This window comes from Chiloscyllium plagiosum, unplaced genomic scaffold, assembly GCF_037043375.1.
Source record: "Chiloscyllium plagiosum isolate Xiang-an unplaced genomic scaffold, Cpla_swu_hap1 HiC_scaffold_31, whole genome shotgun sequence".
NCBI lineage: Eukaryota > Metazoa > Chordata > Chondrichthyes > Orectolobiformes > Hemiscylliidae > Chiloscyllium > Chiloscyllium plagiosum.
Window position 1 is genome coordinate 13,074,090 of NW_028270169.1, and position 27,292 is coordinate 13,101,381.

At 45.3% G+C, this 27,292-nt stretch overlaps 1 protein-coding gene across 1 annotated transcript; it reads left to right on the top strand.

Moving 5' to 3' along the window:
• On the top strand, positions 1 to 27,173 carry glod4 (glyoxalase domain containing 4). The gene is made up of 9 exons (XM_043718210.2): positions 1 to 133; positions 2,893 to 2,942; positions 12,011 to 12,131; positions 13,576 to 13,720; positions 15,533 to 15,669; positions 18,075 to 18,161; positions 19,809 to 19,922; positions 24,704 to 24,790; positions 26,935 to 27,173. The coding sequence occupies exons 1-9, from the start codon at positions 44 to 46 to the stop codon at positions 26,998 to 27,000; spliced, it is 897 nt and encodes a 298-aa protein (XP_043574145.1). The 5' UTR covers positions 1 to 43; the 3' UTR covers positions 27,001 to 27,173.
• Positions 27,174 to 27,292: the final 119 nt, after the last annotated feature.

Genomic DNA, 27,292 nt, shown 5'->3' on the forward strand with positions numbered 1-27,292 from the left:
CTGGGTCTGGTGTGGAGGCTGCACTCCCTGTCCCTCTGCCACTATGGTGTTGGGTAGGGCGCTGCATTTTGTCTTTAAAGTGGGAGACCGAGCCCGGACCGTCGCATTTTACAGGGATATTCTGGGCATGGTTGTGAGTTTGCTGTTTCTAATTGTACTCTTGTAAACCTGAAGGCAACGCTTCAACAACATCGTGTCGGCAGCTCTGTGTTGTGTAACCCTAGGTGCTGTGTCCCAGCAATGTTTCCAGTCCCCTCTCACCCTTGCCTGACTTGGGGAGGCTTGAGTTGAAACGGTGGCGCTGGGCAAAAAAAAAAGCACAGCAGACTCCCAGGAGCAGGAGGATCGACGCTTCAAGCATAAGTCCTTCTGCAGGATTTAATTCCTGATGAGGGGTTTATGCCAGACTCTCCTGCTCCTCGGATGCTGCCTGACCTGCTGTGCTTTTCCAGCACCACACTCCAACTCTGATCTCCAACATCTGCAGTCCTCACTTTCTCCTTAGTGGAAATGGTGACTTTTCAGTTATAACTGCAAAACAAAAATGCAAGATAGGCCTTATTTTTGCAAAGAAGGTACACACTGTAAAGGTTTAACCTTTTTTTTAATGGTTGGGTAAATGATTTGTTATCATTCTGATTTGTTCAGAAAGTGCATGCATACAACCTCCAGATGTTCCATACAATGTTTCAATGCCAGGGGAGTCGCTCTGGTTAAAGTAAGTGCATGACAAATTACTGACCTAATTTAACTGGATTGTAAGTACCACTGAAAAATATGACAAAGCCCCTGGTTTTTAAAAAACTTCATGCAGAAACACAAAGTCTGTTCTTCTGTCGACAGTGTGAAGTTAAATGCAAGTTCCTGCCAACCCTAGAATAAATAGATGATCATAAATCAAAATTACATCTCAAAACTCTGCATTACACAAACCAAATGCAATTCTAAAGGGAATATGCGAGCAGAAGGATTTAGAGGTATTTATGGACCAAGTGTTGAAGATGGTGGGACAAGCATCCAGGATCCTGAGCTTTTTAAATGGAAGTTTGGAGTATTACTCAATATTATAATAAAACGCTGGTTTGGTCTCAGAAGGTGGATGGTATGTATCCAGTTCTGATCACTGGACCTGAGAGCATTGGAAAGACAAATGGACCTGGTTTAGAGCTTGCCAGACTTCATCTCCAATGATAGATTGGTATGGTTACAGTTTGGGAGGGAAGGTCGAGATTTGATAAGAGTCAAGACACAGGAGATAGGGACAAATTGTTTCCATTAATGGAAGAGTTGAGAACCAGAGGAAACAGGTTTAAAATATTTAGCAAAGCAGTGGCATTGATATGAGGAATTTCCAACAGAGTGGTTAGGATCTGAAATGTACTGAAATTGCGAAAAGGTAATTGGAAAATTATCTGAAGAGAAAATTTGCTGCAGGGGAAGGGAGAGAAGGGTAGTGGAAATATTCTTGCAAAGAGCTAGCATAGATGATGTGGGCTGAATGGCAGCCTCCTGTGTTATGATTCTGTAAGGACAAAACTTGCTTGATTGATTGCCCCATCTAACATTTAACAGCAACACCCTCTCTCAGTAATACTCCACTGTATTAGGTACCATCTATAGTATGCAATGCAATGTTTCCATAGACAGCATTTCCAAATCTGTAACCTTTATCAGCAAGAAGGACAAAGGGCAGCAGATACATAGCACACCACCAACTGCAAGCTCCCCTACCAATCTCCACTTTCTGCTGAGTCTTCACAGTCCACCCATCTCCAGCTCCTTCATGTTCTCAGCTCTCTGATCATCCAATATTAAAACCCTCAGTCAGAGTTTAGTCACCTCAGGACTTGACCAATCCAATGTGCTGCTGGCTGGTTCCAATCTTCTACCATTTGGAGGCTTGAGATCATCCAAACCCTCTGCTAAGTGATGTCCTAATTCTCAAGTCCTGGTCTTCTATCACCTCTGATATACACTCCATCCTGGCCAAGCAATGCCTTCCATTTAAACATTCTGTAGCCTGTTGAGCATCTTTGATGTAATTGCTGCACACACCTGAGGGCAGTGTTTTCAGTTGCCTCTCCCAAAACTCTGGGACACTTCCTTTAAGATGCTCCTAAAAACCGACATCTGCTTTTGGTCATCAGTCATGAAACTACTTAATCAGATATCATGTCTGCTTTTGCTTAAGAATGTTTCCAGAATCAAAGAGGCCTACAGCATGGAAAAAGGCCTTTCGGCCCATCGAGTCAAAAACAAATTGTTCTCACAATTCCATATTTCACTTTTGTTCCATAGCCTTGTATGCCTTGGCATCACAAATAAGCATCTAAGGTATATTTGGGGGGATACTAAATTACCTTAAAATCACTATACATTGAGTGATTTAGTGCAGTGTTTTGGGTCCTGCAGCCGCCTCATTGCCCATAGATTAGTGAATCAAAACGTTTCTTGCTTCACATTGTTGCTAGGGATTGTTGACAGGATGAAACTGAACTTTGGTTTCCCGCAGAGGCATTTGGATGGGTATATGAATAGGAAGGGTTTGGAGGGATATGGGCCGGGTGCTGGCAGGTGGGACTAGATTGGGTTGGGATATCTGGTCGGCATGGAAGGGTTGGACTGAAGGGTCTGTTTCCATCCTGTACATCTCTATGACACAGCTTCATGGTTTGCCTGCGCCCCTCAGTCAGACAACGTGTGACAGAACAGATACCACAATGGCATCTCCGAGAAAGTGCAGTGCTTGTGCGATCGCATTCACTCCCAATAAAGCTGCAGTAAAGTGATAGTGGGGTTTGGGAGGGCAGTGGGGCAGTTTAGCTAATGAAGGCAGTTTGGGAGGCCATTTGTAATGGCTTTGACTTTCTCATGTTGGATGTTTTTTTGCAGGTTCTGAGACACGAGGAGTTTGAAGAAGGATGCAAAGCAAGCTGCAATGGGTGTGTAAAGCCTTTTCTTGACTGTTTGTGGACGAAAAGCTTGACAGACCTATAGATTATGCACTTTTCTCTTGCTTTCCAATGGTTTGTAAGCCTCTGATCCTGAATAATTGCCTGAATGAGTGCAAGGTTGTGTTGGGAATGTTAATGAACCTATTCATTAAAGAATCCTCTATAGGTGATGGGTTTGCTCATGGGGTGTGAGCGGGGGCAAGAGAAAGAAAGATTTTCCTCATTTGTAATAAAACACTTTAAAATATATTTTTATTTAAAAAACAGATTCTTTTTAATATTACAACAAGTACAAAACAATATAATTCTAAACACAAAAAAACACAAGAAACAAAGTAAAAAAACCCAAATCACCCACGTGTACAAATGTATAAATATATATAGAAAAGTATAGGACTTTTAAAAAACCCTACTAACTATTGAACTAAATAAATAATAACCAACAACAAACTAATAGATAGTAATAACTCAACTCGGCCAAACAAGATACTCAGACGTTCACACTTCCTCCTCCCCAGATGCTGGACTCGTAAAACACAATCATTACGGCTATATAAAAGCCCTTATAGTGTGGCACATAAATCTGTCTCCAGATATTCCAAAAAGGGCTGCCATGTCTTATAAAAATTCTAAGTTTTGTGGTGTACCATACTTGTGAGAAAATCCAAGGGGATATGCTCCAACCCAAAAGGCTCGGTGGTTTTTCGGATACAAATCCTAGCAAGATATTCTTTCTTGCGCAAAAAGTGAGGATATTGAAAAGTATTTTTCTTAGACGCATCTGCAGGGAATGCACTGGGCAGGCCAAGAGGGGGAGAGGTCAGGTCCTTCTCCACCCTTACACCCAAAATCCTCTCCATTGCACCTGCCACAGCACTCCAGTATGTTTGAAGCCTACCACAGGACCAGAGACTATGGGTAAGAGTGCCCGCACAAACCTTGCACTTGGGACATGTTGAAGATACCCCTGGTTTAAATTGTGACAAACTGTCCAGAGCCAAGTGGACCCTGTGGAGAATCTTCCAATGTAAAGCATTGTCCTATTGCAAATTGATATCTTTCTTGCGTTTTTCCAAACATCTTTCCACGTCTCTGAGGAGACTTCAACATTTAGCGCTCTCTCCCACACCCTGCAGAGTCGATCGAACTCATCTGAGGGGCCACCCCCCCCAACTGATGATATAAAGTGCTGACAGAAAGCGTACTCTTAGCACTGAGCATCCTCCTCTCAAAGTCGGATTTGTAGGGATCAGTCAAAAATGTAGTCTTTTTTTTTAATAAAATCCCTAACTTGAAAAAAATGAAAAAGGTCCCTGTTAGATAGCTCGTATTATCGTGCTAACTGATCAAAGGACATCATTGTGTCTCCCTCAAATAAATCGCCCATGCAAGACACACCCCTAGCTGCCCAATGTTTGATTCCTGAATCTATCATCCCCAGTTGAAAACCTGGCATACCCATTATAGGTGGAAGAGAAGATATTTTGCCAATATTGCCTTTCCTCCGCCGAATTGCCTTCCATGCTTTAACAGTGTTTAAAATTAATGGGTTATGGCAATATTCCCTAATTGTCCTCATTTTGTCCAAAAACAGCAAGCTAGTAAGGGGGCACCTTGCCTGGGAGGTTTCAATATTTAACCATATTGAAAGAGTCCCCAATGGCCCAATCACTCACGTAGGATAAAAGCGAGCTTAGGTGGTAGCTTTTAATGTCTGGGAGATCCACTCCCCCCAATCTGTGAGGCAACTGTAGTTTAGATAATTTAATGAGAGGCCACTTACGATGCCAAATAAAAGATGTGAACCCGCCGTTCAGTCTCCTGAACGTTTACGGAAAATCAGGGGGAGCATCCGAAAGGGTATAACAAACGGGGAGGGAGAATATTCATCTTAATAAGTGCTATCTAACCCAACTACGAGACCGGAAGCGGTTCCCATCTTTGAAGGTCTTGTTTGACTTTGTCAAATAATTGAACAAAATTGGCTTTGAACAACCGATCCAGAACTGGAGTAATGAATATGTCCAAATTCACAAAACACCCCGTGACCACTTAAATGGAATTGATATTTGCCCTCAAGACCTAGCACCTTCGTAAGACCACCCATAGGCATAGCCTCTGACTTTGCAAGATTAATCTTTACTGTGGAAAAGGCACCAACCGCACTGAAGCCTTGTATCAGGCGAGGTACCAAAACTGCTGGATTAAGACAAAAAATTAGGATATTGTCCGCCTACAACAAAACCCTATGTAATTTTGACCCCACTTCTGCAGCTGATATATTGGTGTCCCTACGAATGGCCTCTACCAACGATCAATCACCAATGTAAAAAGCAGTGGCAAAAGGGACAGTCCTGTCAGCAGCCCCTAAAAATGTTAAAATTGCTGGAGCGCACCCCATTGGTGATGACTGCAGCGAGAGGGTCACTGTAGAGAACTTTTACCCATCTTATAAAGACTTTGTCCAAACCAAACCGTTCCAGAGTATAGAAAAGGTACAGCCATTCAACTCTATCAAATGCCTTCTCTGCATCTATAGAGAAATCACCAATCTTTGTGTTGACTACTGTTGGCATGCTTGAATTACATTAAGCAGCCTCCTAACATTATTGGAGGATCGGCCCTTTATGAAGCCCGTCTTGTCCGCTTTAACAATAAAAGATAACACAGTCTCCAGCCTTAATGCGAGAGAGTTCGAGAGGATTTAAAAGTCCACATTCAAGAGTGAAATGGGCCTGTACGAAGCAGTCCTCCAAGACCTTCCCTTTTTTAAGGATAAGCAAAGTATTGGCCTCTCAGAGATGGCGGGAGACAGGCATGGCTGAATGAGTCATGGTAGGCTACTGCAAAAAATACGGAAGTATGGCATTGAGGGTGAGTTGGAGGTTTGGATTAGGAATTGGCTGGCTGGAAGAAGACAGAGGGTAGTAGTTGATGGTAAAGGTTCATCTTGGAGTGCAGTTACTAGCGGTGTTCCGCAAGGATCTGTTTTGGGGCCATTACTGTTTGTCATTTTTATAAATGACCTGGAGGAGGGGCTCGAAGGTTGGGTGAGCAAGTTTGCGGATGATACGAAAGTCGGTGGAGTTGTTGACAGTGAGGAAGGATGTGTCAGGTTACAGCGGGATATAGATAAGCTGCAGAGCTGGGCAGAACGGTTGCAAATGGAGTTCAATGTAGGTAAGTGTGAGGTGGTGATTCACTTTGGTATGAGTAACAAAAAGATGGGGTACTGGGCTAATGGTCGGATACTTGGTAGTGTGGATGAGCAGAGGGATCTTGGTGTCCATGTACACAGATCTCTGAAAGTTGCCACCCAAGTAAATAGTGCGGTGAAGAAGGCATATGGCGTACTGGCTTTTATTGGTAGAGGAATTGAGTTCCGGAGTCCTGAGGTCATGTTGCAGTTGTATAAGACTCTGGTGTGGCTGCATCTGGAGTATTGTGTGCAGTTTTGGTCGCCATACTATAGGAAGGATGTGGAGGCACTGGAACGGGTGCAGAGGAGGTTTACCAGGATGTTGCCTGGTATGGTAGAAAGATCGTATGAGGAAAGGCTGAGGCACTTGGGGTTGTTTTCATTGGAGAAAAGAAGGTTTAGGGGTGACTTGATAGAGGTGTACAAGATGATTAGGGGTTTAGATAGGGTTGACCATGAGAACCTTTTTCCACGTATGGAGTCAGCTATTACGAGGGGGCATAGCTTTAAATTAAGGGGTGGTAGGTATAGGACAGATGTTAGGGGTAGATTCTTTACTCAGCGAGTCGTGAGTTCATGGAATGCCCTGCCAGTAGCAGTGGTGGACTGCTACTGCCCTCTTTATGGGCATTTAAACGGGCATTGGATAGGCATATGGAGGATAGTGGGCTAGTGTAGGTTAGGTGGGCTTGGATCGGCACAACATCAAGGGCCAAAGGGCCTGTACTGCGAAGTATTTTTCTATGTTCTATAAACATATTGAGCAATGGGCCTGACAATATGTTTATAAATTCCTTATAGAATTTGCTGGGAAGTCCATCAGGACTGGGTGCCTTTCCACTCTGAAGCTGCTTCACAGCCTCCTGCACTGATAAGGGAGTATTGAGAAAAGACTCTCGTTCAGGGGTCATGCCTGGGAGTTCCAGATCCATAAAAAAAAAATCTATTTTGGCCTAACCCTCCTCACACCGTCAGACTGGTGTAACTTAGAGGACAATCTCTGGAATGCCACTTTAATCTTTTGAGAATCACATGTTAGGTTCCCAGATCCTTCCCTAATCGCCATAATGGCTTGAGGGGCACTCCTTTTCCTGGCGCGATATGCCAAGTATTTGCCTGGCCTGTCACCATGCTCGTACAACTTTTGCTTTGCAAAGTAAGCCCCTTCTTTGCTGTCTGCGTGAGCACGGATTTCAATGCAGACAGCAGCGCCGTAATCCTCTGTAGCTTGACCAATGAAGGCATGTCAAAGTAAGCCTTCTCGGCTGCTTTCAACCGTGCTTCATGGAGAAGTTGCTGCTCACCTTTCTGCTGCTTCCTACTGGCAGAGTAGGGAATAACTAATCCCCTGGCATAGGCCTTGGCAGTTTCCCAAAGGACGATGGGCTGCTACCCAAGCCTGAGTTAATGTGTAGGAACACCCGAAATTCCCTAGAGAAATACTCCACAAATTTATTATCCTTAAGGATAAAGGGATCCATTCGCCAGTGTCTTGAACCCTCTGTCATGTCCTCTTAACCAAAAGGTACAGTGGAGTGTGATCAGAAATGTTTAAAAAAAAAAACAATCGTACAAGATGCCACCAAGTCTAGGGTTGCCACAGGGGTCAGAAAAAAATCTCTCCTGGTGTGACATCTGTGTGGATTGGAAAAAAAAACGTAAAATCCCTGTCTGTCGGGTGGAGACGCCTCCAGACGCCCACTTGGATTTGTGCTCTGTCGTTTCCTAAAAATTGAATTCCCTCTGGTTCTTGTTTATTTGCGCACTCTCACAAATAAACCTGGAACCTGTGGCTAGCCTGATTCTGTAGCTTGCGGGATATCACTCTGCATCAAGGATAGCTGTCTGGAAGTATCTCCCACTCTTATCACAGTGGTATCTATTGGAAAGGTTTGATAATCAACCTGTTTAGAGTCATAGAGATGTACAGCACAGAACCAGACCCTTCGGTCCACTTGTCCACGCCGACCAGACTTTCTACCTAATCTAGTCCCGTTTGCCAGCACTTGGCCCATATCCCTCCAAACCCTTCCTACTCATATACCCATTCAGATGCCTTTTAAATGTTGTAATTATAGAGTCATAGAGAAGTACAGCACGGAAACAGACCCTTCGGTCCAACCTGTCCATGCCGACCAGATATCCCAACCCAATCTAGTCCCACCTGCCAGCACCCGGCCCATATCCCTCCAAACCCTTCCCCATCCAAATGCTTCTTAAATGTTGCAATTGTACCAGCCTCCACCACTTCCTCTCGCAGCTCATTCCATACCCGTACCACCCTCTGTGTGAAAAAGTTGTCCCTTGGGTCCCTTTTAAATCTTTCCCCTCTCACCGTAAACCTATGCCCTCTGGTTCTGGACTCCCCCACCCCAGGGGAAAGACTTTGTGTATTTACCATATCCATGTCCCTGTGAACCCACCTCTGTGACCATCTAGTCCTGAAGTGGGACTCTATCCTGGAGCTTCTAGTCCAGAGGCAGGAACACTACCCAGTGTACCACAAGACCATAGAGAATAATTACCCTGGAATAATTTGAGATACAGCATGATAGAGGCACAAGAACAAGTCCTTGACCTGGGTAAAGGTCTGAAGTAAAATAATGAGTACAAGGGGTAAAGTGTAAGCAGTAATACAAGGAGAGCACAGAAACAGACCCTTTGGTCGGTGCAGATGAGTTGGACCGGACATTCCATTTACCAGCACTTGGCCCATATCCTTCTAAACCCTTCCTATTCATATACCCATCCAGGTGCCTTTTAAATGTTGTACCAGCCTCCACTGGCAGCTTATTCCACACACGCACCACCCTCTGTGTGGAAAAAGTTGCCCCATAGGCCTGTTTCCCCCCCCCCCCTTAAATCAATGCCCTTTCCCACCCCAGGGAAAAGACCTTGTCTATTTACCCTATCCATGCCCCTTTTGATTTTATAAATGTCTATAAGGTCACCCCTCAACCGTCAGGCTCTCCCTCGAGCTTGAACCCCGGACCCATCCTTGTAAATCTTTCCTGTACCCTCTCAGGTTGAACAACATCCTTCCTCTAGAAGGACACTGCCTTTTGGTTTATTTATTCGTGGGGTGAGTGTGTTATTGGCCAGGCCAGGATTTCTTGCCCATCCCTAATTTCCTAGCAGGCAGTTAAGAGTCAACCACATTGGCCAAACCAGGTAGGAACAGCAGTTTCCTTTTCTAAATGACATTAGGGTTGGCACGGTGGCTCAGTGGTCAGCACTGCTGGCTCACAGCACCAGGGACCCAGGTTTGATTCCAGCCTTGGGTGACTGTCCGTGTGGAGTTTGCACATTCTCCCCTTGTCTGCGTGGATTTCCTCCAGGTTTCCTCCCACAGTCCAAACATGTGCAGGTCAGGTGGATTGGCCGTGCTAAATTGCCCATAGTGTTAGATGCATTCGTCAGAGGGAATTGGGTCTGGGTGGGTTACTCTTTGGAGGGTCAGTGTGGACTTGTTGGGCCGAAGGGCCTGCTTCCACACTGTAGAGAATTGAATCTAATCGAGTGAACCCGATGGATATTTCCTAAAAATTGATGATGGTCAACACTGATCGTTAGACGCACGCTTCCAAATTTTGATTGGATTCCGTTCCACCATCTGCCCTAGCAAGATTTGAACCCTGGCCCTCAGAACATTTCCTGGGTCTCTGGATTAATATTCTAATGATAATGCCACTCGGCCGCCACCACCTCCTAGAGATTCTCAATCAAGTCACTGGAAAGTTAACCCAAGAATCCAAAGGTCAACTTTCTCTGCAGCTTAATGTTCATTTAAACAAAGGCATCAGCTAGACCCCGTGCAAACCATCATCAATTCTGTGTTGGGGAACATCCACTCAAACGCCACATCAGCTCCCTGAGCACTATAATTGACCCGTTCACTTCAGTTGCAGTGATGCAGGAGTGCTGCATTGTCAGAGATCCCATCTTTCAGATGAAGGATTGCATCCACAGAAACAGAGGGGTGGAAAATTCCTGTGGCACTGGAGTATAGGTGGTGTCGTAGTCAAAGTTTACCCTTCAGTTCATGCCAACAAAAGCAGATCATCTGAGCTTTTATCTGATTACTGTTAATGGGATCTTGCTGTGTGCAGTTTGGCTGTTGCCTCTTCCTACAGCACTATCATGCCAACAGCAAAAATAGTGTTGTTTTTGAGGAGGGGTTGGTGGGAGAGGGAATATTCCCCTATAAGAAGGGAGTGAGCAGAACAGGTCCATAGTGCCTGGAGTTTCGCAGAATGCGAGGTGACCATGAGACATGAAAGCAGAATAGGCCATTCAGCCCATCAAATCTGCTTTGCCATTCAAACAAACCCAGTCAATACTGCCCCTTCAGACAACACGTCTCCCAAACTTTTCCCTCTATTCTGATTCCCTTCTGTGGCTATCCTGCTCATTCCTGATGAAGGGCTTATCCCTGAAATGTCGATTCTCCTCCTTCAGCTTGGCTGAGGTTCAGAACAATTGGGAAGGCAGAACCTTTAGCTGCCCCTCTATACTCGATGCAACAATATGCATACGTAGAGTCATAGAGGTGTACGGCATGGAAACATTCCCTTTGGTCCAACCCGTCCATGCCGACCAGATATCCCAACCCAATCTAGTCCCACCTGCCAGCACTTGGCCCATTTCCCTCCAAACCCTTCCTATTCATATGCCCATCCAGATACCTTTTAAATGTTGTAATTATACCAGCCTCCACCCCTTCCTGTGGCAGCACATTCTGTACACTCACCACCCTCTGCGTGAAAAGGTTGTCCCTTTTTAAATCTTTCCCCCTCACCTTAAACCTATGCCCTCTAGTTCTGGACGCCCCCACCTCGGGGAAAAGACCTTGTTTATTTACCCTATCCATGTCCCTCATGATTTTATAAACCTCTATAAGGCCACACCTCCACCTCTGATGCTCCAGGGAAAACAGCCCCAGCCTGTTCAGCCTCTCCCTGTAGCTCAAATCCTCCAACCCTGGCAACATCCTTGTAAATCTTTTCTGAACCCTTTCAACATCCTTCCAATAGGAAGGAGACCAGAATTGCACGCAATATTCCAAACGTGTCCTAACCGACATCCTGTAGAGCCACAACATGACCTCCCAATTCCTGTACTCAATACCCTGACCAATAATGGAAAGTATACCTTCACTACCCTGTCTACCTGCGACTCTACTTTCAAGGCATACAGTTAGGCCATTTGACCCATTGAGTCTGTGACAGCTCTTTCAACAGCCATCCAGTTAGTCCCACAACCTGATTCTTTCTCCTTCTCCTTTTAATTTACCCATTTGTCAGATTACCCTTTGAAGATGACCGTTGAGATGGTAACCGCCAGGCAATGTGTTCAAAACCATCAGACCTATAAGGTGTAGGAGCAGGAGGCCAGGCAGTCCCTTCAGTCTGTTCATGGCTGATCTGATTACCCTCAACTCTACTTTCCTGGCTTTCCCCATAACCCTGGATTTCCTTGTGAAAGGTACAAAATTCTTAAGGTGCTTTACAGGACGGTCTTGAGAAGATCTGAACTCCTGGTTGTGGAGTCGAGGTCACAGTCTCAGAATGAGGGATTTATGTCTGTGATTTCATCAGTCATTAAGCTGTGAGCCCTTTGAAATTGGAATACAGTGCTCGCTAATTGAATACATACAAAAATTTGTTTTTGGTTGCTGAACATATTACACGATATTAGGCTGGTGTTGGAGATAGAGTTGAGGCAGATGTTCGATCATGACGTTAATGAATGTCAGGGCAGGCGCAAGAGGGTAAATGAGCTTCTGCTCTTATTTCTTTGGTGAAGCATAATACAAGTTTTTTGTTTTCTTCTGAATGCTTTCTAAATTGTCTTACAGACCTTATGGTAATAAATGGAGTAAAACCATGATGGGATATGGTCCTGAGGACAGTCACTTTGTTTCAGAATTGACTTATAATTACGGAATAGGTGGCTATCGCAAGGGGAATGATTTCTTGGTGAGTGTTCTTTTAATGTAACTTTTTTAGATTTTTGTCTGTTTGGGGGAATAAATATTTGTTGGGTGAGTATATCAAAGGATGTGCAACAATGAGTTGAAATCTAGAGAAAGGGTAGAGTCATACAGCACGGAAGCAAACCCTTTGCTCCAACCAGTCCTTGTCCTACATAATCCCAATCTAAACTAGTCCCACCTGCCCACTCCTGACCCATATCCCTCCAACCTTTCCTATTCATGTATGTGTCCAAAAGTCTTTTAAACATTGTAACTGGCCCCACATCCACCACTTCTTCAGGAAGTTCATTCCGTATGTGAACCACTGTGTTTAAAAAAAACCTTGTCTCCTATGTCTTTTTAAAATCTCTCTCCTCTCACGCCCCCCCAGTCTTGAAATCCCCTGTACTAGGGAAAAGACAACTACCGTACATCTCTATGACTCTATCCAATAACAATCAAACTTTGCATTTAGTGTTTTGAAACCCCCTACCTTGCAAAGCTGGAAATAGTCACCCAGGAGAAAGTGAGGACTGCACATGCTGGAGATCAGAGTCCAGAGTGCGGTGCTGGAAAAGCACAGCAGGTCAGGCAGCATCCGAGGAGAATCAACGCTTCAGGTAAAAGCCTTTTGCCTGAAAGACAGGATGCTGTCTGACCTGCTGTGCTTTTCCAGAACCACACACTCGACAGTAGAAATAGTCACCCCATGGCCCAGAGGTAGGGACACTCCCACCATACCCCTCGTTATTTTATAAGGTCGCCTCTCAACCTCCTACACTGCAGTGAAAAAAGTCTCAGCTTATCCAGCCTTTCTTTATAATTCAAACGTTCTCATAAATCTCTTCTGAGTCCTCTCCAACTTCATATTATCCTTCCTATAACTGGGCGATCAGAACTGGACACAGTATTCCAGAAGAGGCCTCACCAATGTTCTGTATAACCTCACCATGACTTCCGAGCTCCCCCTACTCAAAGGACTGAGCAATCAAGGCAGTAGTTTAATACAACAAAGTCTGAGGTTCAAACGGCTGAATGACTCTTTCCTGTTCATAATCTGAAAGGTTCAAAGGTTTTTTTTCTTATAAGCTATGTAAAATTTAATTAGCAGAGTGTTGGCTAGCACAAAGGGGCATAGCTTTAAATTGAGGGGTGATAGATATAGGACAGATGTCATAGGTGGTTTCATTACTCAGTAGTAGGTGTATAGAATGCCCCACTTGCAATAGTAGTAGACTCGCCAACTTTAAGGGCACTTAAATGGTCATTGGATAAACATATGGACGAGAACGGAATAGTGTGGGTTAGATGGGCTTTAGATTGGTTTCACAGGTCGGTTCAACATCGCGGGCCGAAGGGCCTGTACCGCGCTGTAATGTTCTATGTTCTATTGACCACGTTAACTACTACTTCCACCTCTTTTTTTTTCTCCCCCCACCCCCTTACAGGGGATTACTATTCAGTCAAGTGAGGCAGTCAGTAACGCCAAGAAACAGGGCTGGGCACTGACTGAAGATAAGGACGGAGTGTTTGTAACTGAGGACCCGGGAGGATTCAAGTTCATCTTGGTGAATAAGGAACAGCCAAAGGCAGGTATGTGGACTGGTTTTGCATCTCCCTCTGTAACTGCCCCTGACAGTTTATTTGCCAAATTGAGTGTACGTGACTTGAAAAGAATCATTTTTGTTTAGAATCCCTACAAGGTGGAAACAGGCCCTTCGGCCCAACAAGCCCACACCGACCCTCCAAAGAGTAACCCACCCAGAACTATATCCCTACCCTATTATCCCACATTTACCCCTGACTAATGCACCTAACCTACACATCCCTGAACAATATGGGCAATTTCCCACGGCCAATCCACCTAACCTGCACACCTTTGTGACTGTGGGAGGAAACCGGAGCACCCGGAGGAAGCCCACGCAGACACGGGGAGAACATGCAAACTCCACACAGACAGTTGCCCAAGTTTGGAATCAAACCTGAGTCCCTGATGCTGTGAGCCACCGTGCCAGCCCATCTGATTTTCAAAAAAAAATGAGATTGAAGAGCCCTCCTGATCAACTTGACCAAAGCAAAACCAAAAAGCAGTCCATCAAAAGGGCCAGCAGTCCATCAAAAGGGCCAGCAGTATCCACTGAAAACTAGCTTGCTTTAACCCTTTCAAACCTAATGACCTTAGTATCCAGACCCACATCTCCAAGAAGCTATGTATTGCATACCCTGACTGTCACCTGTCCCCTGGATGCCTGCTCTATGCAGGATCAATACCTTCAGTGTTTCTCTGAGCCCGTGTCAGTCATGTGTCTCTCAGGTACTCACTTTACCTGTTTCAGAAGGGTAAGTGTTAGATTGTACATGGTCTTGGACTCGCCAGCGGGCTAATTGAAGCTACAACTGAAAATGCTGGATGACCCCAGCAGATCTGGCAGCATCTGTAGAGAGAGAAAAACAGAGTTAACGTTTTGGGTCCAGTGAGCCATCACCAGAACAATTCTGACAAAAGGGGAGGCGATGACAATGAGGTATTGTCATTGGACTATTAATCCAGAGGCCTAGGTAATGTTCTGGAAACTTGGGGTTAAAACCCACCACAGCAAATGGTGGAATTTGAATTCAATAAAGAAAATCTAGAATTAATGGTCTAATGACCGTAAATGCACTGTCGATTGTTGGATAAACCCATCTGGGTCACTAATGTCCTTTAGAGATGGAAACTGCCATCCTTACCTGGTCTGGCTGACATGTGACTTGAGACCCACAGCGATGTGGTTGACTCTTAACTGCCCTTGGGGCAATTAGGGATGGAAAATAAATGCTGCCTAGCCAGCAATGCTACCATCCTGTGAATGCTTTGGATAGGGTAGTACGGCGGCTCAGTGGTTAGCCTCTCAGTGCCAGGGACCTGGGTTCGATTCCACCCTCAGGCAACTGTCTGTGTGGAGTTTGCACATTCTCCCCGTGTCTGCATGGGCTTCCTACCACAACCCAAAGATGTGCAGGTTAGGTGAATGGGCGGTGCTAAATTGCCCATAGTGTTCAGGGATGTGTAGGTGCATTTAGTCAGGAGTAATTGTAGAGTAATAGGGTTGGGGAATGGGTCTGGGTGGGATACTCTTCAGAGGGCCGGTGTGGTCTTGTTGGGCCAAATGGCCTGTTTCTACACTGTAGGGATTCTAACATTCTGTGGGGGGGTTAAAAGAGGACCCTGGACTCGGAAGGTCAACTGTGCTTTCTCTGTCCACGGATGCTGTCAGACTTACAGAGTTTCTCCAGCACTTTCTGTTTTTGTTTCAGATTTTCAACGTCTGTGGTTCTTCATTTTTCTGTGCATAGTGGGACGTGTTTTTTACCTTTGTTTTTACGCTTGACTCGGACGACACTAATGCCACGTTGCTCTCTCAGATCCTGTGCTGAAGGTAACCTTGGCAGTGTCTGACCTCCAGCGTTCCATTGACTACTGGTCCAATTTGCTTGGGATGAAAGTCTACGAGAAGGATGATGCCAAGAAGCAAGTCCTGCTGGGATATGCAGACGACCAGGTGAGCACCCCAGTGCGAGAGTGCAGCCAATCTGTTAGTGTGTTCAGCTTGACAGATCAGAGCAGGGGACATTGAATTGAACGCAGCAGTGCAGGTTCACAGCCATTGGGTTCCAAGATTAAACGCAGGCAAATGGGATGAGTTTAAGATGGTCACTGCCAATGAGTGGACCGAAGGATCTGTTTCCATGTTAGACCCTATTCTCCGAATTGATCTTCACCATTGAAATATCGATTGGCCATTAGTCAGCTGCCATGATGCACGCGTTTGACCATCCACCAATAATATTTCAGTCTTTGACTTCCTAATTCTGTACTGCACAAGGGCAGGTGGCTCAGTGGCTAGCACTGCTGCCTCCAAGCGCCACACACCCTGAGTTCAACTGCCTGTCTGTCTGTGGAGTTTGCACGTTCTTCTCGTGTCTGCGTGGGTTTCCTCCCACAGTCCGAAGATATGCAGGTTAGGTGGATTAGCTGTGGGAAATGCAAAGTTATGGGGATAGGGTGGTGGGGTATGGATGCTCTTCAGAGACAGAGGACAGACTCAATGAACCGAATAGCCTCTTCCCGCGATTCTGCGATTCATTGACAAAGAACCCTGTGTGTTTAGTATAATTAGCTCAGACTCTACAACCCTGTCAGCATCCACTGTAGCTTTGCTTGCAGCGGCCCTACATTTTCTGTTGGTCAGGGGGCAGCAAAGTCTACATGGTTCTTACTGCTCTTGTTTGATTTCAAACCTGTCCTTCCATTCCAAAACACAGGGTGATAGAAATGGCAACATCTCGGTTCACAGCTTAGGTTTCTATGGATTTCTTGACTTTGACTTTAGACTCCCACACCCTCAAAGAGAAGTGTGAGCTAGAGTGGCTAAAATCTTCAAAATATACTTCCTGACATGACCCCACTGCTGTCCCAGTCATTTTACACTTTGACTCCTCCAGCATCAGGCTATTTTAACGGTTCTGTCCAGAAGGTGTGTGTCTGTGTGTACACCCATTTGTGGGGTCACCTATTTGTGTGTATGCGCATGTTTGTCCGCCTGTGTGTGCACGTGTGTATGTGTATCTCCGCTTGTACATGGGACCTGATGTTTGTGTACTGAATTCACAGCACCTCCCGACCTCTCTGTAATGTTGGTGGCGTTGGGGGGGTGTCCTGTGCACTCAAGGAGTAGCTGAGTGTAAATGTTTGTCTCAGTCATGAAGTAGTTGACAAAGAGGGTGCCACCTGAACCCCAACTCTCCAACCTCCCTCTCCCCACCCACCAGAATCCTTTCAGTCCCTCTGGGAATATCAAGACCAGCAGTCCATTGTCATTCGGACTGAATGATGTTGCTTTCCTGGCATATTTGCCGAGGCTTCCAAGGTCACCTACAATTTGTATTCATGTAGCACCTGTAATATCCCAGAGTGATTCAGAGGTTATCTAATAATGTGTCACCCAGCCCCATTGAGAGACATTAGATGGGATATAGATAAGCTGCAGAGCTGGGCAGAAAGGTGGCAAATGGAGTTCAATGTAGGTAAGTGAGAGTTGATTCACTTTGGTATGAGTAACAAAAAGATGGGGTACGGGTAATGGTTGGATATTTGGTAGTGTGGATGAGCAGAGGGATCTTGGTGTCCATGTACACAGATCTCTGAAAGTTGCCACCCAGGTAAATAGTGCGCTGAAGAAGGCATATGGCGTACTGGCTTTTATTGGTAGAGGAATTGAGTCCTGAGGTCATGTTGCAGTTGTATAAGACTCTGGGGCGGCCGCATCTGGAGTATTGTGTGCAGTTTTGGTCGCCATACTATAGGAAGGATGTGGAGGCATTGGAACGGGTGCAGAGGAGGTTTACCAGGATGTTGCCTGGTATGGTAGGAAGGTCGTATGAGGAAAGGTTGAGGCACTTGGGGCTGTTTTCATTGGAGAAAAGAAGGTTTAGGGGTGACTTGATAGAGGTGTACAAGATGATTAGGGGTTTAGATAGGGTTGACCATGAGAACCTTTTTCCACGTATGGAGTCAGCTATTACGAGGGGGCATAGCTTTAAATTAAGGGGTGGTAGGTATAGGACAGATGTTAGGGGTAGATTCTTTACTCAGCGAGTCGTGAGTTCATGGAATGCCCTGCCAGTAGCAGTGGTGGACTCTCCCTCTTTTTGGGCATTTAAACGGGCATTGGATAGGCATATGGAGGATAGTGGGCTAGTGTAGGTTAGGTGGGCTTGGATCGGCGCAACATCGAGGGCCAAAGGGCCTGTACTGCGCTGTATTTTTCTATGTTCTATGAGGTGACCAAACACTGGCTCAAAGAAGTAAGTTTTTTTTTCCTTAAATTTCTGAATTCAAATTCTGTCAAGCTGCTGCTGTGTGATGGCCGTGTTTGTTTGTTTTCTGTCTTGTTCCGGATTGCAGTGTAAGCTGGAACTGCAGGATATCGGCAGCCCTGTGAATCATGCCTCTGCGTACGGACGAATCGCTTTCTCTTGCCCGAGAGAGCAGGTAAGACGGGGGAGAGCGACTGACATAGTGCCTACTGCAATCCCGCCATTCTGACAGGGGCAGCAGCCATCTTGATGGAACTGAACTTCCTTCCAAAGAAGCTGCGAAGGGGCGTAGAGACAGTCTGAGGTGAACCAAAAAGATTCTGTGCCCCCCATGTTGTCTTGTTTTCTTTCACAAAGGATTGCTCAAAAAGATTGAGATTGTCCTCCTTGGGACAAAGACGTTTGTTGGGGGAGACTTGGCTGAGGTATACACAATTAAGCCGGATTTAGATTGGACAGAGGGGCTAGGCCTGTTCTCATTAGCTGATGGTACAAGGACACCATGAGATACTGATTTAAAATCTTGGGTAAGAGATCCAGGGGGAATATGAGGAAGATCTTCTGTTTGTGCAACAAGTGATAAATGGCCTGGAATGCACATCCCATTAGGTCGGTGGAATCAGGGACGGTTAATGATTTTGAAAGGAAATTGGATGAGTTGTTGAATAAAGTAAACTTAAGGGTTTATGAGATAAAAGTGGAGGAATGGGACTGTCTGCGACGCTTTGTGGAGAGCCAACAGTGACTGATTCTGCCTCCTATTGCTGTGCGTGACTGTGCACTGATGGGTTGATTCATATCAATGTGCTTTGAAAACCATATGTTCTGGCCTGCTTTTCCAGAGCATTCGAGCAAGAACATTCCTATTTCCCCAACCCTTCCCATTTCCTCAGAAAAGGTGGTATTTGCGTAGCACCTTTACAGTAATAAAATATCCCCAGATACTTAGTTGGCCACAGGATACTGATTGATAAGGAATGTAAGAGTTCAAGAAGGAAGGGTTTGCTCACAGCCTGGTCAACAAAGTGGGTTTTAAGAAGGATGTTGAAAGAGGAGAGGGAGGTGGAATGGTGTTGGGGTAAATGAAGATTGGCCACTGAATGGCACAACAAGGTCAATGGGCTGAATGGCCTACTCTAGTTCCTAATCCTAGAATGTGGGTAGGCAAATGAAATTAAAATAAAGGAAGTATGGACTTTGTCCAATCCACCTGGTTGTATGTTGGACAGGAGTGTGACCCAACAGACCTTGATGCAAGCTGTTGAAAGACCAATGGAAGTTCCCCATGTTTACTTCCATCGGTCACTACCTTGCAGGTAACCTGGGAACAACACAGTCAGGGGGCATCTGGGCAATGGGTGGATGTCCAGCTGTGGTGGAGATGGTGTCCCTACAGCAGAATATCCAGAGATTGACAGACAGAGAAGGCCCAGAATAGTTGCTGTCATTGTCTGTTAAAGCAACTAGCAACACTTTTTTTTGTTTTGCGATTTTGAGAATATTTGTAGCTCAAGTCGAGGTTCAGGTTGTAAGTTTGTTCTCAGACGTTTCGTCACCACGCTCGCTAACATCATCAGTGAGCCTCTGGTGAAGCGCTGGTGTTCTGTCCCGCTTTCTAGTTATGAGTCTTGGTCTCATAAAGTGGGTGATCTCATTTCCTGTTCCTTTTTCTCAGAGGTTGGTAAATGGGGTTCCAAATCGACGTGGTTATTCGTGGAGTTCCGGTTTGAATGCCTGTTTTTTTCCCCATTGCATTCAAATTCTCTCTGTGGTGGTTCAGGTCTTTTTTTTTTAAAAAAGCTCAATCTTTGTTTTAATTAAGTTGCCCGGTATCGAGTCTCAAATGAAGGAGGAGAATCAGAAAATCCTGACTCCGTTGGTGAGCTTGGACACGCCGGGAAAAGCAACTGTAGAGGTCGTGATCCTGGCAGACCCGGTGAGTGGCGGCTGACGGTTTCTACCACCTGGGGGGGGGGAGCCGGCATGTGATGGGGGTGGGGGCACCATGCAACGGGGGAGTGCTGCCATGTGACTGGGGTGAGGGTGCCATGTGACGGGGGAGTGCTGCCATGTGATGGGGGTTTATCAGCAATGATACAAAGTGATTCTGGAAGATAACCTGCTCACCAGTTACGTGCACTAACTTATACAGAAGCAATGCATAGTCTCTGCACCCTGCCAGGCTTCCATTTGAGCAGATCTCCCTCAAAGGCATTGCAACATTTTCCTGTATTTACAAGGGAAAGATGGTGGCTTAATGTTAATGTTAATGAGTCAGTAGTGAATGGGTTGAAAGGCCTGTTCTGCACTGTGTGGTTTACTAGTTAGGAGATGGATTCAAATCCCATTGTGGTAGTTGGTGGAATTTAAACTCATTTCAGAAAAGTCATTAGTCTCAGTAATGTTGGCTATGAAATTTTATTGATTCTTGGGGGAAGAAAAATACCCGTTCTGATTCAGTATTGCCCTTTGGAGAAGGAATTATGTTTTTTCCTCTGGCATTTTTTACTCTGAATTCCAAGGTTACCTGGACTTTATAAGCACCTTTAACACCATTAAATACCCCAGGGCACTTCAGAGGAACAGTCACAAATGGAAGGTGACACCAAACCACCTTAGGAGATATTAAAATAAAAGTAAAATAGATAGCTTAGGTAGATACAGGTAGCTTTCTTATAACACCATAGTTGTGTTACAGTGAAACCTCGCTTAATAGAAATAATGGGATCTTTGGGAAAAGTGGGGTTGGGGCAGACCATCAAAAAGTATCACTCAGGATCGCTCAAAAATCACCCAAAATTCTAACGCAAAGAGTAGCACAACTTGAATGAGGTTGAAATCATATTTATTAATGAAACAAAAGTAAATTTAACACCGTGTATTTAAATGTACGAAAGCTGCTCTATCAGCAGCTGACATCGGCACATGCACAGAAAGAAGTGGGTGAACCGATCCCTGCTGGAATCGCGCTGTTGCCAACGGAGGTAATCGTTCTCGAAAACACCTTACCCTAATTCTGATTTGGAGGTGCCGGTCTTGGATTGAGGTGGACAGAGTTAAAAATTCACACAACACCAGGTTACAGTCCTACAGGTTTATTTGGAAGCACTAGCTTTCGGAACGCTGCTCCTTCAACAGCTACCTGATGAATGAGCGTCACTCTGAAAGCTAGTGCTTCCAAATAAACCTGTAGGACTGTAACCTGGTGTTGTGTGATTTTTAACTTTCCCTAATTCTTCAGCGACATTACAACCAAATCGAGCTGCGGAAACACGCCTTATCCCAGAACTACCTGCACTGGAAATCTGAAACAAACACTGAATACTGGAGGAATGCAACAGGTCTGACAGTATCTGTGGATAGAGAAACTGTTCATGTTTTGAGTCCGGTATGACTCTTGTCTTCACGGATGCTTCCAGACCTCCTGAGTTTCTCCAGCATTCTGTGTTTATTTCAGATGTCCATTGATTTCATTTTAATATCCAGCACTTGCTGTTTTTATTTCTGCCATTCTTACCTGGTTTGACCTCCCTGTGACTCCAGACTCTTAAATGCCATTGGAAATAGCCAGCAAGGCACTCAGTTAAAGGGGCATTCAAAGTCAGGCAGCAAACATTAACCTTGCTGGTATTGCCCATGTCCTGTGAAAGAATCTTTAAAGAAGACCACTTGCACGAAGGGCTTTTTAAGTTGAGGGGTGATAGATATAGGACAGATGTCAGAGGTAGTTTCTTTACTCAAGAGTAGGAAGGGCTTGGAATGTCCTGCTGCAACAGTTCTGATGAATTTCCATTCCTGCTGAAGGGCTTTTGCCTGAAACGTTGACTTTCCTGCTCCTCGGATGCTGCCTGACCTGCTGTGCTTTTCCAGCACCACTCTAATCTCCAGCATCTGCAGTACCCACTTTCACCTGCCTGCAACAGTCAGAGACTCGCCAACTTTAAGGGCATTTAAATGATTGTTGGATAAACATATGGATGAAAATGGAATACTGTAGGTTAGATGAGCTTCAGATTGGTTCCACAGATCCAAGGGTCTGAACTGCGCTGTAATGTTATGTTCTATAAGATGCCTGCTTTACGGCCAATGAACTAATTTTGACAAATAATCAGAGTTCTGATGTAGAGAAAGCAGCAACCAATTTATGTACAGCAAGCTTTCACCAGCAGCAATGAGATCATGCGTCTGATAATCCATATCCCAGGAAAAAATAATGGCCAAGTTAAGGACGCTACAGAAGACAATTTGTTGTTGAAATGAGGTACAGGAAGAGAGATGCTCTAGAGGTGTTTGTGCACTGATTATTGAAAGTGACAGGACTGCTTAACAAAGGGTTGATAAAAGGGATATGACACTGGGATTTATAAACAGAGGCATGGAATACATAAACCACAAACCTGATGTATAACTCCAGTTTACTCCCCAACTGGAGGCTGTGTCCCCTGGTCTGCCTTCAGTATGGGTACGAGTACAAGGAGTGAGGACTTGAGATGATGTGGTTAGAGAGGAAAAGCTGGCATTGTTTTCCTTAGAGCAGAGTTGGCAAAGAGGATACTGGATGGAGATTTTAACTCATGAAAGAGAAAATAAGAAGGGACCATTTCGAGTGGCTGACTGAACAGGTTTAAGGTAATTAACAAAAGCATCAGAGTAAGTAAGAGTCATAGAGATGTACAGCACGGAAATAGACCCTTCGGTCCAACCCGTCCATGCCAACAAGATATCCCAACCTGATACAGTCCTACTTGACTGCACCCGGCCCATATCCCTCCAAACCCTTCCTATTCATACACCCATCCAGATGTCTTTTAAATGTTGCAATTGTACCAGCCTCCACCACTTCCTCTGGCAGCTCATTCCATACACGTACCACCCTCTGAGTGAAAAGGTCTCTGTTATATCTTTCCCCTCTCACCCTAAACCTATGCCCTCTAGTTCTATCTATTTACCCTATCCATGCCCCTCATAACTTTGTAAACCTCTTTAAGGTCACCCCTCAGCCTCTTAACGCTCCAGGGAAAACAGCCCAAGCCTGTTCAACCTCTCCCTATAGCTCAAATCCTCCAATCCTGGCAACATCCCAAGACGGAGGACGGGAAAAATTTGTGGCTGTAAGAGCTGCTCCTTTTTGAGGTATTTTAGGTGTTGGCGGTGATTTCCTCCAATTCCAGGAGCAGCAATTACTGTTTTATATGCTGTTGCATTGTTTTGGAACTTTGGAGAAAAATAAAGTCAAAACAACAGCACTTTTAAAAGGGAGGGGAACAGACAAAGGACGCACATGGTGAGGTCAGTGCAGTAGAGAGAGAGAGAGAGAGAGAAAGAAAGAAACCCACATTGCCAACTCTCAGAGTTAGCAGTTACTGTTTTTGCTGTTGAATTCATGTATCTCTGGACATTGGAATGCATCTGGGGAAATTTGTAAAAAAATGTGTAAACAGGTTTTTTTTAAGCACTGAGTAGTTATGATTGAAGACTGGGATAGACATATTTTTAACCAGTGATGGGTTTGAAGGTTAAGGGAGAAAGGCAGGAAAGTGGAGTTGCGGGTTATCAGATTAGCCACGATCTAGACCCCTCAGCCAGGGGCTCACATCTTCTCAAAGCCATCCTGTCAAGTAACTGAAGAATTTTACACCTTTCACCAGGAAATCTAGGGTAATGGGGAAAGTCAGGACAGTGAAGTTGAGAGTTACCAGATCAGGAGGAGAAAGTGAGGACTGCAGGTGCTGGAGATCAGAGTCGAAGAGTGTGGTGCTGGAAAAGCGCAGCCGGTCAGGCAGCATGTGAGGAGCCCTTCTTAATGAAGGGGTTATGCCTAAAATATTGATTCTCCTGCTCCTTGGATGCTGCCTGACCTGCTGCGCTTTTCCCGCACCACACTGTTCAATGGTTCTCAGATCACCCTTAATAACATTGAATGACGGAGCAGACTGAATGGCCTTCTGCTCCTACGTCTGATGGTTTGATGGTTTTGAATACATTGCCTAGTGGTTACAAGCTCAATTGTCATCTTCAAAAAGGGGGGAGTTTGATAAATTGAAGGGATAAAGGGAACAAGTCAGGTTGTGCGACTAAATAAAAACCAAAAGAAAGGAAATCAGGTGCTGTAAATCAGAAACAAAAACAGAAGTTGCTGGAAAAGCTCAGCAGGTCTAGTAGCATCTGTGGAGAGGAATCAGTTAGCATTTCGGGTATGGTGACTCTTACTGAGAACTGATGGTAGCTGGGAAAATGTGCAGAACTTAGGGATGGGAGGGGGAAGGACTAAACAATAGGGGGTGGGAATAGAGCCCAGAGAGAGAGAGAGAAGACCAGTTGGACAGATAAACGAGTGGATAACAATCTGTCTGGGAGGATGAATAGCTATTAATGGGGGCTGTTAGTGATTAACAATGGGTTGTGTGTAATAACAGACCATGTGATAACAAGGTCTGGTGCATGGGGTTGGGGTAAGGACATAGGAGAGCTCAGGTCGTAAAGTTGCGTTTATGTAGCTCCTTTTGCTATAGGTGGGTTATTGGACACAAAAGGGTTCAAGCTGTGTTGGGATGCCCTACCATGACGATGATCTTTGCCCGGTTTCCTGCTATGGGGGGGGAGCTGGCATTTTGTTAATGATCGGGAGTGAGCTGGGCTTTGTATTAGTCGATGGTCAGGGATGACTGGGGTTATACGCAGATTCTGAACCCTGTGACCTCTGCTTTGAACCATCAGGATGGCCATGAAATTTGCTTTGTGGGTGAAGAGGCTTTCCATGACCTTTCCAAAGTGGATGCCAACGCCAACAAGCTGCTAGAGGATGTGAGTACACTCAGTGCTAACCTTTACCCTCGAGACCCCAACATTAAGCCACGTGGACACACAGAACCTCCGTCGAGAACTGTGTCCCCCCTTTCTTTCCCCTCTCTCAACCCCCAAGTTCACACTTTATTACTGCAGAGTAAAATCATACAATCGTGCAGACTAGGCAAAGGCCAATCAGTCCCTCATTCCTGACCCTGATCTTTGAAACTGGTCCAACTCCTTTCTGTCTCACTGTAGCTTTGCCAAATGTCTTTGTTTTTGTTTGAACATAATGAATTTGAGCAGGGGTAGCTAGCTCATTTTATCCTCGAGCGAGGTCTGGCAAGGAAGCCTGAGACAGAATGGAGCTAGAAATGGTCAAACGTTAATTTAGGGATACTTTGGATTTTTTAGATTAGATTCCCTACAGTGTGGAAACAGGCTGTTCAGCCCAACCAGTCCACACCGACCCTCCGAAGAGTAACCCACCCAGACCCATTTCCCTCTGACTAATGCACCTAACACTATGGGTAATTTAGCATGGCCAATTCACCTAACCTGCACATCTTTGGACTGTGGAAGGAAACTGGAGCACCCGGAGGAAACCCACGCAGACACGGGGAGAATGTGCAAACTCCACACAGACAGTTGCCAGAGGCTGGAATCGAACCTGGGACCCTGGTGCTGTGAGGCAGCAGTGCTAACCACTGAGTCACCGTGCTGCCCCAATCGGTTGACTGGGCATGTATGTGGGCTGCAATAATTCACGCTATTGAAAGTAGTGGTGTCTCAACTCATACAGCACAGAAACAGACCCTTCGGTCCATTTTGTCCATGTCAACCAAGTTTCCCAAACTAGACTAGTCCCAGGTGTGGATTTGTTAAATGGGTGGGTTGCTCTTCGGAGGGTCGGTGTGGACTTGTTAAACCCAGTGTCTGTGTGGGTTTCCTCCGGGTGCTCTGGTTTCCTCCCACAGTCCAAAAAAAAATGTGCAGATTAGGTGAATTGGCCGTGCTAAATTGCCCATAGTGTTAGGTAAGGGGTAAATGTAGGGGAATGGGTCCGGGTGGGTTGCTCTTCGGAGGATCAGTATGGACTTATTAAAAGACTAAACTAGTCCAATTTGTCTGTGTTAGGCCTATATCCCTCTAACCCTTTCCTATTTGTGTACTTATCCAGGTGCCTTTTAAATGTAGTAATTGTACCAGCCTCTATCACTTCCTCTGGCAGCTCATTCCATACACACACCACCCTCTGTGTGAAAAAGTTGTCCCTTTTAAATCTTTCCTCTCTCCCCTTCAACCTATGCCCTCTAGTTCTGAACTCCTTTACCCTAGGGAAAAGACCTTGACTATATTATGTCCCTGATGGATTTTATAAACCTCTATAAGGTTACCCCTCAACCTCATACCCTCCAGTGAAAAAAGTTCCAGCCTCTCCTCAAACTCAAACTTTCCATTCCCAGCAACATCCTTTGTAAAAGTATATGACTCGAATTTTTGTTTTAGAAAGTATTGGAGAAACTCAGCAGGTCGGACAGAATCTGTGGAGAGAGAAATAGTTTGATAAGATTAGATTAGATTCCCTACGGTCTGGAAACAGGCCCTTCGGCCAAACAAGTCCATACAGACCCTCCGAAGAGTAACCCACCTGGACTCCCTGGGGTTGGGGAGTCCAGAACTAGAGGGCATAGGGTGAAAGAGGAAAAGGGACAACCTTTTTCTCAGAGGGCGGTGCGTGTATGGAATGAGTGACATTAATACCGTAGCTCAGTGGTTAGCACTGCTGCCTCACAGCATCAGAGTCCCAGGTTCGATTCCAGCCTCAGATGACTGTCTGTGTGGAGTTTGCACGTTCTCCCCTTGTCTGTGTGGGTTTCCTCTGGGTGCTTCCACAGTACAAAGATGTGCAGTTTAAGTGAATTGGCCATGCTAAAATGCCCATAACGTTAGGTGCATTAGTCAGAGGGAAAGGGTTCTGGATGCGTTTCTCTTTGGAGGGTCGGTGTGGACTGGTTGGGCCGAAGGGCCTGTTTCCGCACTGTAGGAAATCTAATCTAATCAATATGGGGGATGATGTCAGGGTGGTAATGTCTGACCCTTTAAAAGTCCATTTTCTGAATTGGCTGGAAGGAGTAACCGTGCTTGTCTTTCCCAAACAGGCTATAGCTGAAGACAAAAGTGTTGAATGGTTTGCAAAATACCATGTACCAAAGCCATCTGCGTAAATTGGGCTGCTCAGGCACGCCCCCTGCTGTGACTGACTGGTTGTGGAAGGTTTTGGGTCCTGTCACCAAGCATGTTCTCTGAAGCAAGTCGCCTGTGTCTCCTTTCCTGCTTTCAAGTATTGTGAACAAAAATAGTTTCAAAAGTTGCCTTCAGAATAAAGTCTCACACTGGATACTAGTGTTTCCATGATTGTTTTGCTTGATGGTGTTCTTCCCTTCCCCACCCCCATCTTTTATTTTAGCAGGCTGCTGAAATGGACAAATAGTTACTGTCAGGTTCGGCTAAAGGTTC

Bases quoted from the DNA above. Each gene is read 5' to 3' on its own strand.
- glod4 (XM_043718210.2), top strand. From the start codon at position 44: ATGGTGTTGGGTAGGGCGCTGCATTTTGTCTTTAAAGTGGGAGACCGA. The intron at 134-2,892 runs GTGAGTTTGCTG...GTTTTTTTGCAG, and splicing joins GGGATATTCTGGGCATGGTT to GTTCTGAGACACGAGGAGTT. The intron at 12,132-13,575 runs GTGAGTGTTCTT...ACCCCCTTACAG, and splicing joins GCAAGGGGAATGATTTCTTG to GGGATTACTATTCAGTCAAG.